Genomic DNA, 15,894 nt, shown 5'->3' with positions numbered 1-15,894 from the left:
TCTAGCTATCCATCCCCATGCACCCCATCTATCTATCTATCTATCTATGCCCATACACCCCCTCTGTCTGTCTGTCTAGCTAGCTAGCTCTGCTTCCTTCTCGACAGGCTAAGTTCTCATCCCTCCATTGGCTTCAGTGGGGTTCAATCGGGGTGAATTTGTTCGTGTCACTCATTTAGCCACAGGCTCTGTTTAACCCCCGTCCTTCTCATGTGATTGTTCCGCAGCCGGAGGAGCATGGACGTCCCTTGTGTGGTCCCGTTCGCAGAGAGCTGAGGCCCGGGGGGAATGGAAAAACCACCTCCCCTTTCAGGCTGCCTGACTCTGGTCTCTGACTTTCCGTCTCCCTCTCTTCATCCCCTGCCCCACCACACTCTCTGCCCATTCACCTCTCCTCCCTTTCTCCACCTCCTTCCCTCTCTCCGCCCGGCTCTGGGCGAGTGCTCTGTCTAGCGGCTGTGTGGTGCAGCCGCCCAGTGCTGTGCTGCTGGACTCGCAGCCTCCGTGATGTCATGCTAAAATCACATAGCTGCAGGATGAGAAATCCTTGGGATCCAACTGGCTGAAATTACAGACGGCGTTTTATCCCACGAGCCAGGAAACACCCCGCTCCAGTCCCTGACAGGCGGAGAGGCAGGGTAGAGACAGACAGAGCTGGGGCTGCCATCTCTCAGGAACTCGTAGAAAGCTCGGCACTGAAGGAAAAGGGAGTGAACAGCGAGGGAAGGAAATTAACCCAGTTCCTCCTCTTCTGCTGGGTGTTTTCCTTCCATCCAGCTGGTAAGTTCTCACTCCTGGGCTGGGCTCTGCTTCCTCTGAATCTGACCCAATTTGGTTTTCAAGATGGGGAGACTTTAATCTGCTGGTTAACAACACCCTAGAGCCAGGCAGATCTCAGCACTTCCCTGCCGAGGGCAGGGACGGCTCCTTGGCACTGCCGAGCCTCATAGCTGGGCAGGCGATGAAACGGAAACCCTGTCGGGACTGAAGGGCAGGGGCTGAGCGAATGCCTGGAGCTCCTGTTGGGAACCCAGCCTGATTCCCGTGCTTCCCCGTCCCGTCGCAGGGCCGCGCGGTCCCCACCTGCCAGCTGGCCTAGCTGTCACTTCGGGGCAATGCGTTTGGAGATGACCGGGGCTGGATTCCCAGTGGGTGTAATTCAGCCCTGGAGTCAGTGGAGCTGTCCTGAGCTCAGAGCCCAGCGGGCAGAGGGGCAGAGTTGGTCACACTGCGGGTAGGACTCTCAGGATGGGGTGCAGAGCTCACCCGAGCGTCGACCAAACCAAGTAGCCACATCCCCAGGCAATTCTAACTGCTTCTCTCCTGTGCTGTCTTTCCCCTGCTCCAGCGATCTGCTGGCGTAGAGGCCAATCACTGGTTTCCCTTCATCTTGGGCAGCGGTTTATGCTCTGCTGTGCCACACCTGCTTTGCACCAGCACCAAGTGCCTGGCTGGCGATTTGGGAAGCGTATTTGAATGTGGCCACCAGAGTCTGGAGAAAGTTGCCACTTTTTATATCGGCCACTCTCTCCTTTCCTACAATCTGTTGTTTGATTTGTCTCTGCGCAAAGGGGAAGGGACACGCAGGGGGATGAAGGCCAGAGAGCAGAGTAAAGCTGTCGGAGAATTGGAGAGTCGTGCTATTGTAGTGTTCGGTTTAGATCAGTGCCTGGGTCCGTGGGATCAGATAGCACGGTGATGGGCGTGGGGTAGAGCAGAATAGGGACTTCCTCTAGCAAAGCCCCGAGGTTTTGTTTGGATCCTTCTCCAGCCTCTCTGCCTGAATCAATACAGGTGGATCGAACAAAAACATTCTCGTTGTGTCAGATACCTTTGAAAAATAAAAGCCGCTAAGCCAATAAGCTAATGGTGGGTGCTTTGCATGCCATGGTGAGGATGCTGCTGCCATCCCAGATGGTCTCGGGAAACAAGAGACAGATGAGGTGGGGCATTCTCATTGGGCAGAGATTTGGACGGACCGTCCCTGGTTTGGCTTTGCACTTGTGTCTGACAACTGACCAGGGGAGCAGGTGCCCGCTTGCTTCAAGCAGGAATTGGGATTCTGCCAGTTTTGCTGTGAAAGTGGCGAATCTGCAACACACCCCGCCCAGGCCATCACTGCAGACAGAATCCTGCTTTTTTTTTCATGGCAATAGAAGCGTTTGGTCATTTTTAACCCTGCTCCCTGCCCTGTCGGACCCAAAAGGATGGTCCGGGTTCAGTCCCAGATAGGTTGCTAGTTCTGTGCCCTCCAGCGCGATCTGTAAGCCATGAGCTCAGGCTGTATCTGCCACGCAGGGGTGCATAAGTGGATTCAGGAGAGTTTTTCTGTCTCTCATCTCCATCCGCCTGTGAGCACGTTGCTCTCGTGCAACATTGCCTAGTGGTTAAAGCACAGGAGCGGGCATCAAGAGCCGTGAGTTATAGTCCCAGTTCCGACACCGACTCCTCGTGTGGCATGGGTGAGTCACCTAACCCGCCTGCAGCTGGTTGTTCTTACCTGCCTCGTGGGCGTCTGCTGGGACCGAGCGGTGGGTGTTTCCAAACCACGGTGGAAAGGGCTAAATCGGAGCAGGAAATAATTTGGCTCCAACCACTCTGAGCCAGCCCGGCTTAACCAGTAGCAGAACTCGGGGCAGCTCCATGGAGACTGGAAGCTGGGGGCCAGCTCCTTGGGCTGGGAGGCCTCTGTCTCCTGAATGGCCCCTGTCACTTTGGGCTGGGTGGGGCTCGAACATCTTCCTTGCAATTTGGAGCCCGAGTGCCCGAGTGAGCTGACCGGGCCAGTCGCAGCGGGGCCTGGGCTCCCGTATTGCAGCGTAGGCGTCCCCAAGGGCCTCCCGTCGGACAGCAACGCGTGGACTTAGCCATCAGCTTGGCAAGGGCCTCGTGGGTAGGGTTGCCAACCCTCCAGGATTGGCTTGGAGTCTCCAGGAATCAAAGACGACTCTTTAATTAAAGATGATGTCATGTGAGGGAAATCTCCAGGAATACATCCAACCAAAACTGGCAACCCTACCCGTGGGTCCTATCGTCCCGTTTGTCAACGTATCAAGCTCCCGCTGTTTGTCCCCACGGCTCGGCCCCCCGCTGGCTCGTCGCCTCCATCCCTCTCAAAGAGAGTCTGGTCCAGAGGCCACCGTGGGACTTTGCTGGCCTCGCTTTGAGCTTTAACCCCCCCCCTCCCCCGGCCGGTGATGAGCTGCCAAAATCTTAACAACCGGTTCCCTGTAAAAAGTTCTGATTTAAGGGGGGGGAGGGGCCGGGGCGGGGGGAGACATACCCATGGGGCCGGGGGCCCCTGCAGGGCCTGGGGCAAATTGCCCCACTTGCTCCCCCCGGCAACCCTAGAGCTTGCAGCCCCCTCCCCCCTTACCTTGCCGGCAGCTCAAAGCAGCAGGACGACTCAGGAGCTCAGCTGAGCTGCCCAGCTGCTGGCCATGCTGCAGCTCTGTGTGTGTGGGGGGTAGACATCCTCATGGGGCCAGGGGCCTGGGGCAAATTGCCCCACTTGCCCCCTCCCCTCCGGCCAGCCCTGGAGCTTGCAGCAGGCCCCCTTCCCCACCTTGCCGGGCCTCTCAGAAAGCGGCAGCAGGACGACTCCCGAGCTCAGCTGAGCTGCCCAGCTGGTGCCGGCGGCTGGCCACGCTGCAGCTGGGGGGAAGCGGGGGAAGGGCCTGGGGAGCCTCAGCCTCCCCAGCTGGGAATCCTGGGAGCAACAGGATGGTCCGGCCCGCGGACCGGAGTTCTTTGCCCACCCCCTGGCCCTTTAACAACCGGTTCTCCACGGAGGTCTAAGTTTAGCAACTGGTTCTTGGGAACCTGTGGGAACCGGCTCCAGCTCACCACTGCCCCCGGCCCCTGCCAGAAGCCCATTCTGCGGGCGCTTCGGAGATGCTTCTCCCGGCAGCAGGGCGGGTTCTGACCCAGGGCGCTAATTCAAGCCTCTTCCCTCTATTTTTTCCTGGGCCACGGGCTTTATTTATTTGATGTGGACATAGCCTGCCGGTGCGTTGTTCCCGCCTCCCCGTGGCTCGTGCCCAGCCTCCCAGGGCGCGCTTCGGCTACAACAGCCCTAGTGTCGCTGATTGTCCTGCTTGTGCTTCGGCCCGAGGCGCGCCGCTGATCTTGAATGGCAGCAAATAGCCTAGAGAATGTGGACCTGGCTGTGGGGGTGAGCCCGGGAGAGCTGACTTTTTGGTCTGGAAGAAGGCATTGCTGTGGGTCTCCCCTCCGCTGAGTCCAACCCTGGGTTCCCCGCGAGCCGCGGCTGCCCTGCCTGCGGGAGGGATGTCGGATCAGCATCCTCTCCCCAAAGCATGTCCGCGGGCAGGAGAAGGCTGGACGCTCTGATCTTAGCAGAACCAACTCCAACTAAATCATCCAGCCTAGACCTCCCCACTGCAACTTGAGACCATTGCTCCTTGTTCTGCATCTGCCATCACTGAGAACAAGTCTAGATCCATCTCTTTGGCTCATCAGTCATGTGCTCCAGCCCCTACTCATTTTTTGTTGCCTGCTGGACTCTCTCTCAATCCATCCACATCCTTCTCATCAACCTCCCCCCCCCCATCCATCAACCCCCCATCTCTGTGTGTGTCTCCTTTTTTTGTTGTCCCACTCTGTTGGTTTTGCCATCCTTAATCAAGAAATAGCGTGCCCGCTGCCCATAGTGTTGCTGTGTGGGCACATGGGTGCAGACCCAACGTGTGGGAGTTGCTGTGTGTGTGTCTGTGTCATCACACTTGTGTGCACAGGCAGACACCTGTCGTATGCATGTTGCTGTGTGTTTGCGTGGCTCGCTGTGCGCTGTTGCTGTGTTTGTGTGTGCATGTTTGGGGGTTGTGGACTGGTATGTGCGTTGCGCGGGTGTTGCTCTGGGGTGTCCGGCTGCGTGTGTGCGAGCACGCGCTGCATGGTGGTTGTGCTCTGTGTGTGTGTCCGTGTTGTGTGGAGGTGACCGTGTTTGGACAGGAGCACAGGGGTTGGTTAGCCTCTCTCCTCTGGTCCGCCTGGCTCCGTTGCAGAAGCGTTTGCCTGCAGATCAGAGCGTTCTGATTTCACGCTGTCGCATGAAGCTGTCTTCCGGCTGTGAGTCAGGCCTCTGGCTTGCGGCCAGAGAAGAGTCACTTTTTCCTCTAAAAAGAAAGAGTTTAATGTTGCCTCCATGGCCTTCCAGGAAACCTCACTGGGGATCTGGGAAAACAAAGGGAGAGACTCCAACGGGGAGAGAGGGCGGAGTGGGGAAATGGATGGTTTGCTCTGCTGTTCCATGCCACACTTGTAGTGCCAAGGCAGCGCCTTTGATAGGAGACGACATTCTCCTGGCACCCGGCCCATCCGAAGCAGCTCATGTTGCCCAACGCCCTGCACTCACCCAGGGCAGCAGAGCCCCGGGCAGCCCTGGAGCAGAGAGCAGGTTAAAATGGAAATGGAAAACCCTGAGTCACCTGGAGGATGGCAGCCGGCCCTGCACTTTGCAGAGCCCCCAAGTGCCAGCATGAGGGACCAGGCTGTGATCAGGCCTGGATGGGATCTGCAGAGCTGGGATGGGTTGTAGGGCCCGCAAGAGGGTGGTTGCTTCGCTTGGGCGTGAGGTCAGCTGGGGCAAACAGAGCATGATGGAGTCACCCAAACTGACCTCATAGCCCCATGGCGAAGTGATGGCGTCTGACTTACAGCGTCGACCCCTCGCCGCTTCAGTCCAGCCCTGCCGGGGCTCGGTCATTGAGCGCAAGGTTCAGAATGGAGCAGGCTGCTTCCTGCAGGCAGGGAGCCCGGGTCTTGTCCCGCCGTGGGACCACATTGGGCTTGTGACGCTGCGTCGCGGCGGAAACGTTGTCACAAGAGCGGTGTCCGGGGTCACAAATGTCCCGGTCTAAAATGCTGCTGGGTGGGCCGGCCCCAGGAGAGGCTCCGATCCTCTGGGGAGGAGCAAGGGAGGGAGACTCCATTAAATGGATTTAAAACTGGCAAACTGACAGGTCTCCAAATGTAACTGTGAAAGGGGACCCATCTTCAAGCTGGTGCGTGTCCAGTGAGCCCTGAGACCCAGTGCCCCGCGGGGCTAACGCCAGGAGCCCTGACCCCCGGCGCCCCAGGGGGCAGAAACCCTGAGCCCCCCCGCCTTGCAGGGCTAAATCCCCGAGTCCCCCTGCCCTGTACGGCTAAAGCCAGGATCCTGGAGCCCCGGTGCCCAGCGGCAGCCTGAAGCCCCATAGGGCTGAAGCACCAAGCCCCCCCCCACCACTGGTTGAAGCCTGGGGCCTCGAGCCCCCGCCCCATGGGGCAGAAGCCCCAAGCCCTCAGGCCTGTGGGGAAGAAGCCCCCATCTCCGCAAGGCTGAAGCCTGAACTCCCATCCAGTGGCTAGAGTCCCAAGTCCCCCTCTCCCTGAGCCCCCCGCCCTGCATGTCTAAAACCCAAGCCCCTCGCGGCCCCACTGCTCAGCCCTGGAATTTTTATAGCATATTGGGGCGGGGCTTAGAAGGAAAAACCCCGGGAACCCCTGACCTAGCAGACAAATATCCCATGGCTGGAAATTGAAGCTAGACAAATCCAGACTGGGAATAAGGCATAAATGTTACCAGTGAGAGTAATTAACCACTGGGCAGTTTACCACGGAGTCTGGTGGATTTGCCATCACTGGCTATTTTGAAATCAAGGTTGGATTTTAAAAAACAACCACGTCCTTTTGAGCTAGAGCTCAGGGGAGTTCTCTGGCCTGTGTTATCCAGGCGGTCAGACGAGATGATCACAAAAAGTCCTTTCAGTAACTCAGCCAGAACTCAGGGGTCTGTTGCAGGAGTGGGTGGGTGAGGTTCTGTGGCCTGCGATGTGCAGGAGGTCAGGGGGTCTGGGGCTCCTTTCCAGAGTCACGCAGGGCCGTACGCCTCACACAGCCCAGGATCCAGTTTGAACCTTGCGGGAGAGCTCACATTAACGCTGTATCGATCCAGCCTGCAAAGCATCCTGTGCTTTCAGCGCAGTGAAAGCAGGTTTCCAGTAACGTCTCAGCAGACGCCGTCTCCTCTGGCCACGTTAGCCACAGAGGACACAGCGCCGGCGTCTCTGCAGGAGAGCGGTGGGAACGTGGTGTGTATTTCACGGGCAGGCTGAGTGCTTGGGAGACGGCTGACAGGGCCCTTAGCTCAGCATTTGAGCGTTGAAGCCATTTGTGCTTAATGGGAGCCATTAGCTCGCTGTCCTGCCCCGAGCAAACCATTGATCTCCTTTGTTCTCTTCTCCCCATGCAGAGCTCGGGCACACCCAGGGGCCGCTGGACGGGAGCCTCTACGCCAAGGTGAAGAAGAAAGATTCCCTCCACGGTAGCACCGGCGCCGTCAACGCCAGCCGCGCCCCCCTCTCCGCGGCGCCCAACCACCTCGAGCACACGCTTTCCGTCAGCAGCGACTCGGGCAACTCCACCGCTACCGACAAGACCGACGAGCAGGCGGCGCCCGGCGGCGGCCCCCCGGCGCTGACCCCCGAGGAGAAGCGAGAGCTCGAGCGCCTCTTGAGCGGCTTCGGCTTGGAGAGCGAAGCCCCCATGCACAACCGCCACCCAGGGGCGGCGCCGGCCGGCGGCTCCGCCCTCACGGGGCGCCACGTGGTGCCGGCCCAGGTGCACGTCAACGGGAGCGCTGGCACCCTGGTGGCCGAGCGGGAGACGGATATCCTGGACGATGACCTGCCCAACCAGGATGGGCACAGCGTCGGCAGCCTGGGCACCCTCTCCTCCTGCGACGGCACCACCAACGCCAGCGAGGTTGGCTACCAGGAGGTGCCCCGGATGGAGAGCCTCTCCTCCCTGCCCAATGGCCCGTCCAGCTTCGACGGCGCGGACAAGCTGCACAAGGAGGGGCTGTATGACTCGGAGCCGCTGATCAATGGGGGGTACCCGTACAACAACCAGAACACGCTGCGGAGCATGATGGGGCGACACCCCCAGCCCCTGCTGAGCCAGATCCGGCCCTCGGTGTCTGCTCAGGAGAACCTGTCCGACTACCGGCAGCAGCAACCCGGCTTCCCTGAGCCCGGCTGGCTGCAGCCCCGGCCGCCGGCCACCACGCAGCCCTACATGTACGGCTTTGACTCCAACGACATGTACCGCTCTCAGTCCTACCCAGCCACCGAGCCGGGCCTCCAGCTCCCCCAGGCGCCGGCACGGAGCACCAGCAGCCGGGAGGCCGTGCAGAGGGGCCTCAACGCCTGGCAGCAGCAGGGCGGCAGCAGCGGCGGGAGCAGGCCACCCTCCCGCCAGCAAGACGGTGGGCTGGAAAGCCAAAGCCCTAGCGTCTCCAGTTCGAGCCCCCAGCCCAGCCCCTTGCAGGCGGCCCCCCCTCCGGGCCACAGCATCCCTGAGTTCCCCCGGGTGGCCTCCCCGAAGGAGATCGAGCACTCGATAGAAGCACTGAACATGCTCATGCTGGACCTGGACCCGTCCGCCTCGACGCTGCACAAGTCCCAGAGCGTCCCCATGGCCTCCACGGAGGACCAGCCCGGCCCGGTGGTCTCCTCTCTGTCTGCCCAGCCAGTGTGGGGCCTTCCTAGCCAGGCGGCTCCTCAGGTGACCCAGCCGAGACCCAGCAACGCCTTCGGAGCCATGCCGGCGAGTGCGTCCCTCAACACCATGGGCACTGCTGTCACCCAGCCCCCACCGGCTTCTGAACTGCTGGCCAAAGCCCATCTGCCAGGACCGCCGGCCCAGGGGGGCCGGGGCGCGGGCGAGCCAGAGTACGTGGGGCAGGATTTGGGGGTGTCCTACTCGCCCTACGGCTACCAGAACCAGCAGCCGCCTGTGCCGCAGACAAGGAGCTACAGCCGCCCCCCGGGAAGCCCCCCATCCTCTCCCATCCCTCCGGCAACAGCTTACAGCCCTGTGGGGCCTCAGTCGCCCCCCTCCCCCGCAGCGACAGCCCAAGCCCAGCATCACCAAGAGCCTGCCAGACCCTCGGAAGAAGAGCCCTTGAACCTGGAAGGGCTGGTGGCCCACAGAGTAGCAGGTAAGAGGCTTTGATTTGCGGTGCCCCCTCTGGCTGGGCATCATCCCAGGGCCAGGCTGCGTTTGCCCTAGACTGTTGGGTGAGGGTGGATTATGGGAGCCCCTTCTGCAGGGAGCTTTTGCGGCTGGGTCCGCAAGCAGAATGGAGCCACGAACGCACCAGCGAGGCTCCGGCCGTGTGGGAGTCCCACTGGGATGGAGACGCCCGTGCCCCATGGCCCAGCCTGACTCCAGGCCTCCCTGGAACCCAGGCCCTCTGGGCCCCTAACATACCAGGGGACTCCTCTCCATCCTCGCTCTTGGGAAGAGGCAGCCCGGCCCCCCCCCCTCCCCTCAGCGAGCGGTGCCCAGGAGAGGAGAATCGGGGCCTGTCCCCGGGGATGGGGTCGGACCCGGGAAGCACGCACGGGGCCAGAGGGAGAAAGAGGTGGAAGTTGTGGGAAGGGCGAGACGAACCGCAGATGCACAGGACAGGAGAGAGCTCAGGGAAGAGTTAACCATCCCACAGCCCGTTCCCAGAGGCCCCTCTCCGTGCAAACGGGGTCACGACTGGAGGGGAGCCGTCTCCCACACGGCCCCGCTGGCCAGGCGCGGTCACTGGGGACAGTGTGAGCAGCACGGCTGAGCTCAGGGCTAGGGAGCGGACTTCTCCGTGGTTGCCTTAGTCACTCCGTGTGCCCGGCTGCACGGGAAAGAGGCCCTGGCAGCCTTTGGTGGGAGAGCCCACTCTGGGGAGATGTCCAGTCTGGCTTCGCCTTCCCGACAGCTCTGCCTGCATCAGCGCTGGCGTTTCTGGGTGCTTCTCCAAAGTGCCCCGTTGGCTGGCCGCTGGCGGGGGCTGGGGCTGGCTCCAGGACCAGAGCGGCATGCAGAGGTGTGTCCTGGCTGCAGATGATGATCTCTTCCAGCTGTCCTCCTGCTCCCCTCTCTGCAGCCAAAGGGAAATTGCCCCTGCTTCCTGCGCGGGGAGCTGCTGGGAGCAGGAAGGAGGCAGGAGAAAAGCGGAGGGGCCAGCACCTTGTAAAAGCAGAGAACAGCACGTTAGCCCCACGGTGATGGATTTTCAAAGGGGTTCAAGGGCCAGGTTTTGGATGCTGGTGTGGGAGGCCTAGCCACAGCTACCCCCCTTGGGTGGAACAGACTCTACTTTAGATACCCAGCAATAGCCCCTAAAGGGGTCATTTTTTTATTACACGGAGATGTGCCTATCTCATAGAGCTGGAAGGGACCTTGAAAGGTCATTGGGGCCAGTCCCCTGCCTTCACAGCAGAACCAAGGTTGGTTCCCTCCCTCCATCCCTAAATAGCCCCCTCAAGTATTGAGCTCACAGCCCTGGGTTTAGCAGGACAATGCTCAAACCACTCAGCCAGGGGTAGGCACCCTCTAGCGTATGTGCCAAAGGCAGCACGTGAGCTGATTGTCAGTGGCACTCACACTGCCTGGGTCCTGGCCACCGGCCCGGGGGGCTCTGCATTTTAATTAAATTTTAAATAAGCTTCTTAAACATTTTAAAAACCTTATTTACTTTACATACAACAATAGTTTAGTTCTATATTATAGACTTGTAGAAAGAGACCTTCTAAAAACGTTAAAGCGTATGACTGGCAGGCGAAACCTTAAATCAGAGTGACTCAATGAAGACTTGGCACAGCACTTCTGAAAGCTTGCTGACCCCTGCACTGAACTATCCCTTCCCCCTCATTGTGGGACCTTCCCACTTGTGCTAGGTGCTGTACTTACGTGGCCTCCATTGTCACAGACTCTGAGTACCCCACAATCTTCAGGGTATTTATCCTCCCAACCCCCCAGGGTACAGATGGGGAACAGAGACACCAAGTGACTTGCCCAAGGCCACATAGAGAGTCTATAGCGGAGTCAGGCAATTGAACCCTCGTCTCCCAGGCCCTAGGCCAGCACCTAGCCATTGTCCAAAGCCCGTGCACTAGGACTGCTGGGCTAGGGTCTGTTCAGTCCCTGCCCCATGCCTCAGAGCCCTGCCTTTCCTTTCTTAGCCCTACAGCCACAGGCACGGGAGGAGCTGTGATGTTCTGAGCACGCTGGTTCTGTTCTGAACAGGCAGGAGAATGGAAAGTGTCACACCCCTCTGAAGCACTGCTCGTCGACATGCCCCCTTGGATCTGTTGTCAAACTGTCCATTCAGCCTCGGAGCTTGGGTCTGTGCTAGGGAAACAAACAAGATGACAGGGGGCATATTTAGAACCAGGTCTGTCATTGATCCTGATGCTTCAGGGCATATGGCCCCCAGTTGGGGTCAGGAGGTAACTTCCCCATGGGTCAGTGCAGCACAGTTAGGTGCGACGTAGGTCATTGACCAGTGGGACCATTCCAGCGAGGCATTTTTACCATGCACAGGGTGCGTGGATGGAATAGCGAACTGGCCTCATCCCTTTGGGACTCTGGTTGCCCCTGGCCTAACTTCAGAGCTCAGGCCCGAGCCTGGGAAGCAGGAAGCCAAGTCCCTCTTGGCCTGACGGGCCTGGGGAATAAAGCTTTGGCTTCTGGGCATGCACAGTGCCTGGCTCCACCAGCGCACGCTGGGGAATGAAGCGGCCGCCCTGCCTTCCTCTCTGTAATCACGTCGCAGGTTTTTCATTGCCTTTCCGTGGGAATGCCAGGGCCGCGATCCAGCCTGCAGTTCCAGGGCTTGGCGGGGTGGGGTTTATTCCAGCCAGCGTCTGGGCCTAGAAACACAAAAGGTGTTAGAGGGAGGGAACATCGCTCAGTTGCAAAACACCTCCCCCCCATGCACACCCAGGCTGAGTCGCAGCTCTCTGCGCAAGGAGGGAGCCAGGTCCTGGCAGGTTGGTGCCGGTGCCGATTGTGGGGGAAGCTGGCTGCTGGATTGGAGGGATCACGTCCTGAGCAATGGACTTGGGTTATCCCTGCTCAAGGACTCAGTGACTAACCCTTTAATGTCCTGAGAATACCCCTTCCCCCACCTCCCCCTGAGGGCTAGCTGGCTCTGTGGTGTGAGCATTGGCCTCCTCAATCCAGGCTTGTGAGCTCAATCCTTGAGGGGGCCATTTAGGGATCTGGGGCAAAATGTGTCAGGGACGGTACTTGGTCCTGCTAGTGAAGGCAGGGGACTGGACTCCATGGCCTTTCAAGGTCCCTTCCAGCTCTATGAGATAGGATATCTCCATATTATTATATATCCCACCCCAGGCTTCAGGGAAATCATGGAGCAAAAACAGGTTATGAAGAGATTTTTAAAAAACCAAAACCAACCCTGGCGTCTGTGATAATTTCTGCCCCCCCCCTTACATCCCAGAGCCTTTCCCCGGCTACTAAACGGATAGCGCATTCAAACCTCTTCGCCCGGCCCTGAAATGCAGCCACCTCTGACGTGGAGCGTGGTAGCTGCTTAACAGCGCCCAGCCACAGGGTGTCATAGGTTAGGACAGGAAAGGAGCCCGCAAACCATTTCTGGGAGTTGAATCGGGAGGGTAATTTAGGGGCCGCTTTGGCCAGGCCATCAGCGCTCAGACCCCGACTTCATGAAAACATTTTGAGGTGTTTAACGGCCACTTGTGGTTAGGACTTGGTTGTTACGTGCCACCTCCAACAGCACCAGCCTGGGGCACTGGGTTTAGGACTGAGTCCCAGGGAAGAGCCCCCCCATTGAGTCACCCTGCGTCGGGCTGGATTCTCCTCTGATCCGAGTGCCGCCCGGGCCAGGTGCTGCTTGGTGGTGGGATGCGGTTCTCTGCCTGTCCGAGGAGGCGAGGGCCCGGGGCGAGGCTGGGGATGGGCTCACACTGGGAGCTGTCCCTGGAGCAGGGCCATATGTCACAATGGGAGGGAAGAATAGCTCAGCACATAGCGCGGCGCGGCGTGTTTACATCAGGGGAGAACAAGGTGTCCTGAAAGCAGAGCTAGCAGCACGTGGCGTGAGTCAGAGCGGGAGCTGTGGAGGCTGCTGGAGAGTAGATAGGAGGTGACGGCTGCTGGCACGGGGAGGGGGTTATTTATGGCCCTCGCTGCTATAAGTTGCCTGTTAGTCCCAAGGCAAGTATGTGGGGAATTTCACACAACATCCTCCTCCCTGGGATTTGCAATCATGACAACTCCAATTTCCTGCGGCTGGCTGGGGGGTGCCACAGTGAGATTACACAGGATTGGGGCTGGATTTCAGCAGCCCCCGCCCAGAGAGACCCTGCTGCCTGCCAGCCCCAGAGCCTGGGGACCTGCAATGGACCCAGAAAGCACCTGCAGCGGCTGCATGAGCCGGCAGGGCTGCACCATAGACCCCTCAATGAGAGTTTGTTCGTTACTGATGGGCTGATCCTCTAACGTCAGAACGGCCAGAGTGGGTCAGATCAAAGGTCCCTCCAGCCCAGTGCCAGGTGCTCCAGAGGGAATGAACAGAACAGGTTATCATCAAGTGATCCATCCCCTGTCGCCCACTCCCAGCTTCTGGCAAACAGAGGCTAGAGACACCATCCCTGCCCATCCCTCGCACCCAGAGCGGCTGATGCGCTGTGCCGGATTCTCCACTGCCTTGTGTGGTTGTTTACATGAGGGGGTGTAAGATGCTCCAATTCTCCACTTGCCGGCACCTGGGGGGCAGGTAGCATTTTATACCTGCCGTATGCTCAGGCCGATTGGCTTTCTGACTTCTGTCCTGGCGGGCTGCACTCTGGGTCAGAGCCGGGCCCTCCCACGGGTTCTCCAGCCCTTCAGGCCATTCCCCGGTTCTCCCTTAAGGAGCAATCTCAGCCCTCGCCCCATTGGGTCCATGCAGACACTGGCTGTTCCCTGTCCCACCCCTCCATCCTTCCAGTAACGCCCATGGGCCTTGTGACCCTCGCTGAGCTCGGCCAAAGCGTGTGAGGTTTGCATGTGACAATGGAGGGGGAGCTCCCTCGGGAAGCTGGGTTCCCTCCCTGGGGTTGCAGGCGGGGGTCGCGTGGATCGCCAGCACCACTCACCCAGGTGGCAGAGCTGGGCCATGGCAGCCCTTGGTCAGATAACATAACACGATCCCTCCAGTCACACCTGCGGGGTCTGTTCCCAGCCTCATGCATGCAGCCACCTCTGGGCTGGGCCCCCTGAGTGTTTGCTGTTCAGCGTGTATTGAAGGGAGGCATCGGTCCATTTAATTCTTCACTGTTTTCCTGGAGAACAAAATTCAGCTGGTGCCCAGACATGGCGGCTGCTCCATTCACCAAGCCGTCCCGACCCCTTTCCTTCCCTTCTGGGGTGAGAGAGACGGGTCCCTGTTCTGGGGTGGCAGGGACCTCCAGTGCGTGCAGTCCCCTGCTGCCCCCTCTGCTCCCAGCGTCTCTGGGCTCGGCTGCCATTCAACTCAGGGTCCCAACTAATCTTTTCTCGTGTTTTTTTTTTCCCTGTCTCCATTGTGGTGTTTGTCCTGTCTGTCTCTCTCCATGGCGGACTGTGTCTCCTCCCTGGCTGACCTCCTCCCACTCCTGCGCCCCTTCCCCCCCTCCACCTCCCCTGTCAGAGTACAACGCCAAACTGCGGGGCATCCGGCAGAGCACGAAAGCCCCCCATCCTCCTCTGCACCGACAAAGATCCTTCTCCTTCGCTGGTTTGTTCCGTTCCTCCTTCCTCTTTCGCTCTGCTCCCCCCTGCTCTTCTGCATGCGGGATGGCTCCCCGCGGTCGCATGGACACGGTGTGGCAGGGTTTGTCAGCACGCCCTGGTAGGGGGTGGGGGAGCTGCTCAGAGTCCAGTGCAGTGGGGCAGGACGGGCTGATCCCCACCATGGCAGAGCCTCCCCGCCCGAAGCCCAGTCACTGGGAAATCCCAGACTGAGAGCGGTGCAGATGCCTTTACCTGACACAGGCCCTTGGGGACAGGCACCGGGAAATCCCTGTCTGTACCGTGGTGCCTCGCGGGACTGGATTCTGGGTAGACCTCTCCTCCCAGCTACAGTGCTCCTTGTTTCTTCCTTGGCTTTCAGGCTCTCTTTCCCTGCCTGGGTGTTTGACTGGCTTGAGAGGGATGCCAGGGGCGCTAGATTCGGTCCGTTCTCAGAGGGCAGCCCTGGAGCGGCTACGGGCACGCAGGAGATCACTGGCAAAGGGAGACTTGCTTGCCCAGTTGCTGTGTGTGCATGGGGAGGGGTGGCACACAGAGGGTTAACCGTCCAAATCTAGGGGGGAGGCTGGTGAGGGGCTGTCACCAGCGTGGGTTTATTCTGAGGTGGCAATGTATACAGAAGTGCTGCAGAGAGTCCAGCTTTCAGCTTTTCTGCTGGATCTGGAAACAGGCACTGAAATCTCTCCAGGCTAACCCTGACCCTCGCAATGTCCACATGGTCCCACGCAGCCGTGTGTGAGTGTGTGTGCGCACTCGATGGTTCCTCTCTCAGCGGGTCGTTGTCGGGACCAAGCCTCCAAAAGGGTGGGGATCCGCTCTCTGGAGCGCACATGCTCCGGGCTGCATGTCTCGCAGGGGGGCTATGCCACGGGGCCTGCTTTTAAAGCAGAACTTCCGAGTCTTCACTGCCGCATTGGAGAGGTTAAAGAAGCCACCTCTGGCTGCTTGTTTGACTTCAGGCTCTGGCAGGGGCAGTAGCCTGCTTGATGTTGGATTCAGAGCAAACTTTTTCTCACCCATCTACCCTGGGATCCATCCAGCTCCCTCTGGAACCAGTGGAAAGATCCAGTGGGGGTTGCGTCTGGCCCTTCGTGTGAGCAGAGCAGCTCGGAGAGGAGAATGGCAGTAGGGGGCAGGTGGGTAGGTGGAGGGGAGGGAGACTGGATGGAGTTTGGGATGGGGGTCGCTATGAGGGATGCGCATGTTGCAATGGCGTCTGGTCTTCTGCTGTGTTGGGCTGAAGACTCGTGACTCTTCCAAGCTCGCAACACAAAGTGATTTGATTACATGTACAGCTACCGCCGT

At 59.4% G+C, this 15,894-nt stretch overlaps 1 protein-coding gene across 10 annotated transcripts in view; it reads left to right on the top strand.

Annotated features, from left to right (window-relative positions):
* Positions 1 to 15,894, top strand: part of TNS1 (tensin 1) — a 252,557-nt gene that overhangs the window by 180,000 nt on the left and 56,663 nt on the right. For 7 of the 10 annotated variants that reach the window (XM_039493615.1, XM_039493613.1, XM_039493612.1 and 4 more), the window contains 2 exons: positions 7,256 to 9,004; positions 14,489 to 14,575. In XM_039493615.1, coding sequence (XP_039349549.1) covers positions 7,256 to 9,004; positions 14,489 to 14,575 — 1,836 coding nt within the window. The remainder of the gene's footprint in view (positions 1 to 7,255; positions 9,005 to 14,488; positions 14,576 to 15,894) is intronic. The other 3 variants (XM_039493617.1, XM_039493616.1, XM_039493614.1) reach the window with 1 other exon arrangement.

The sequence above is a fragment of the Mauremys reevesii genome, linkage group 11 (genome assembly GCF_016161935.1).
Source record: "Mauremys reevesii isolate NIE-2019 linkage group 11, ASM1616193v1, whole genome shotgun sequence".
Classification (NCBI taxonomy): Eukaryota; Metazoa; Chordata; order Testudines; family Geoemydidae; genus Mauremys; species Mauremys reevesii.
The sequence above is the reverse complement of the archived record's forward strand: the minus strand, read 5'-3'. Positions and strand labels throughout refer to the sequence as shown.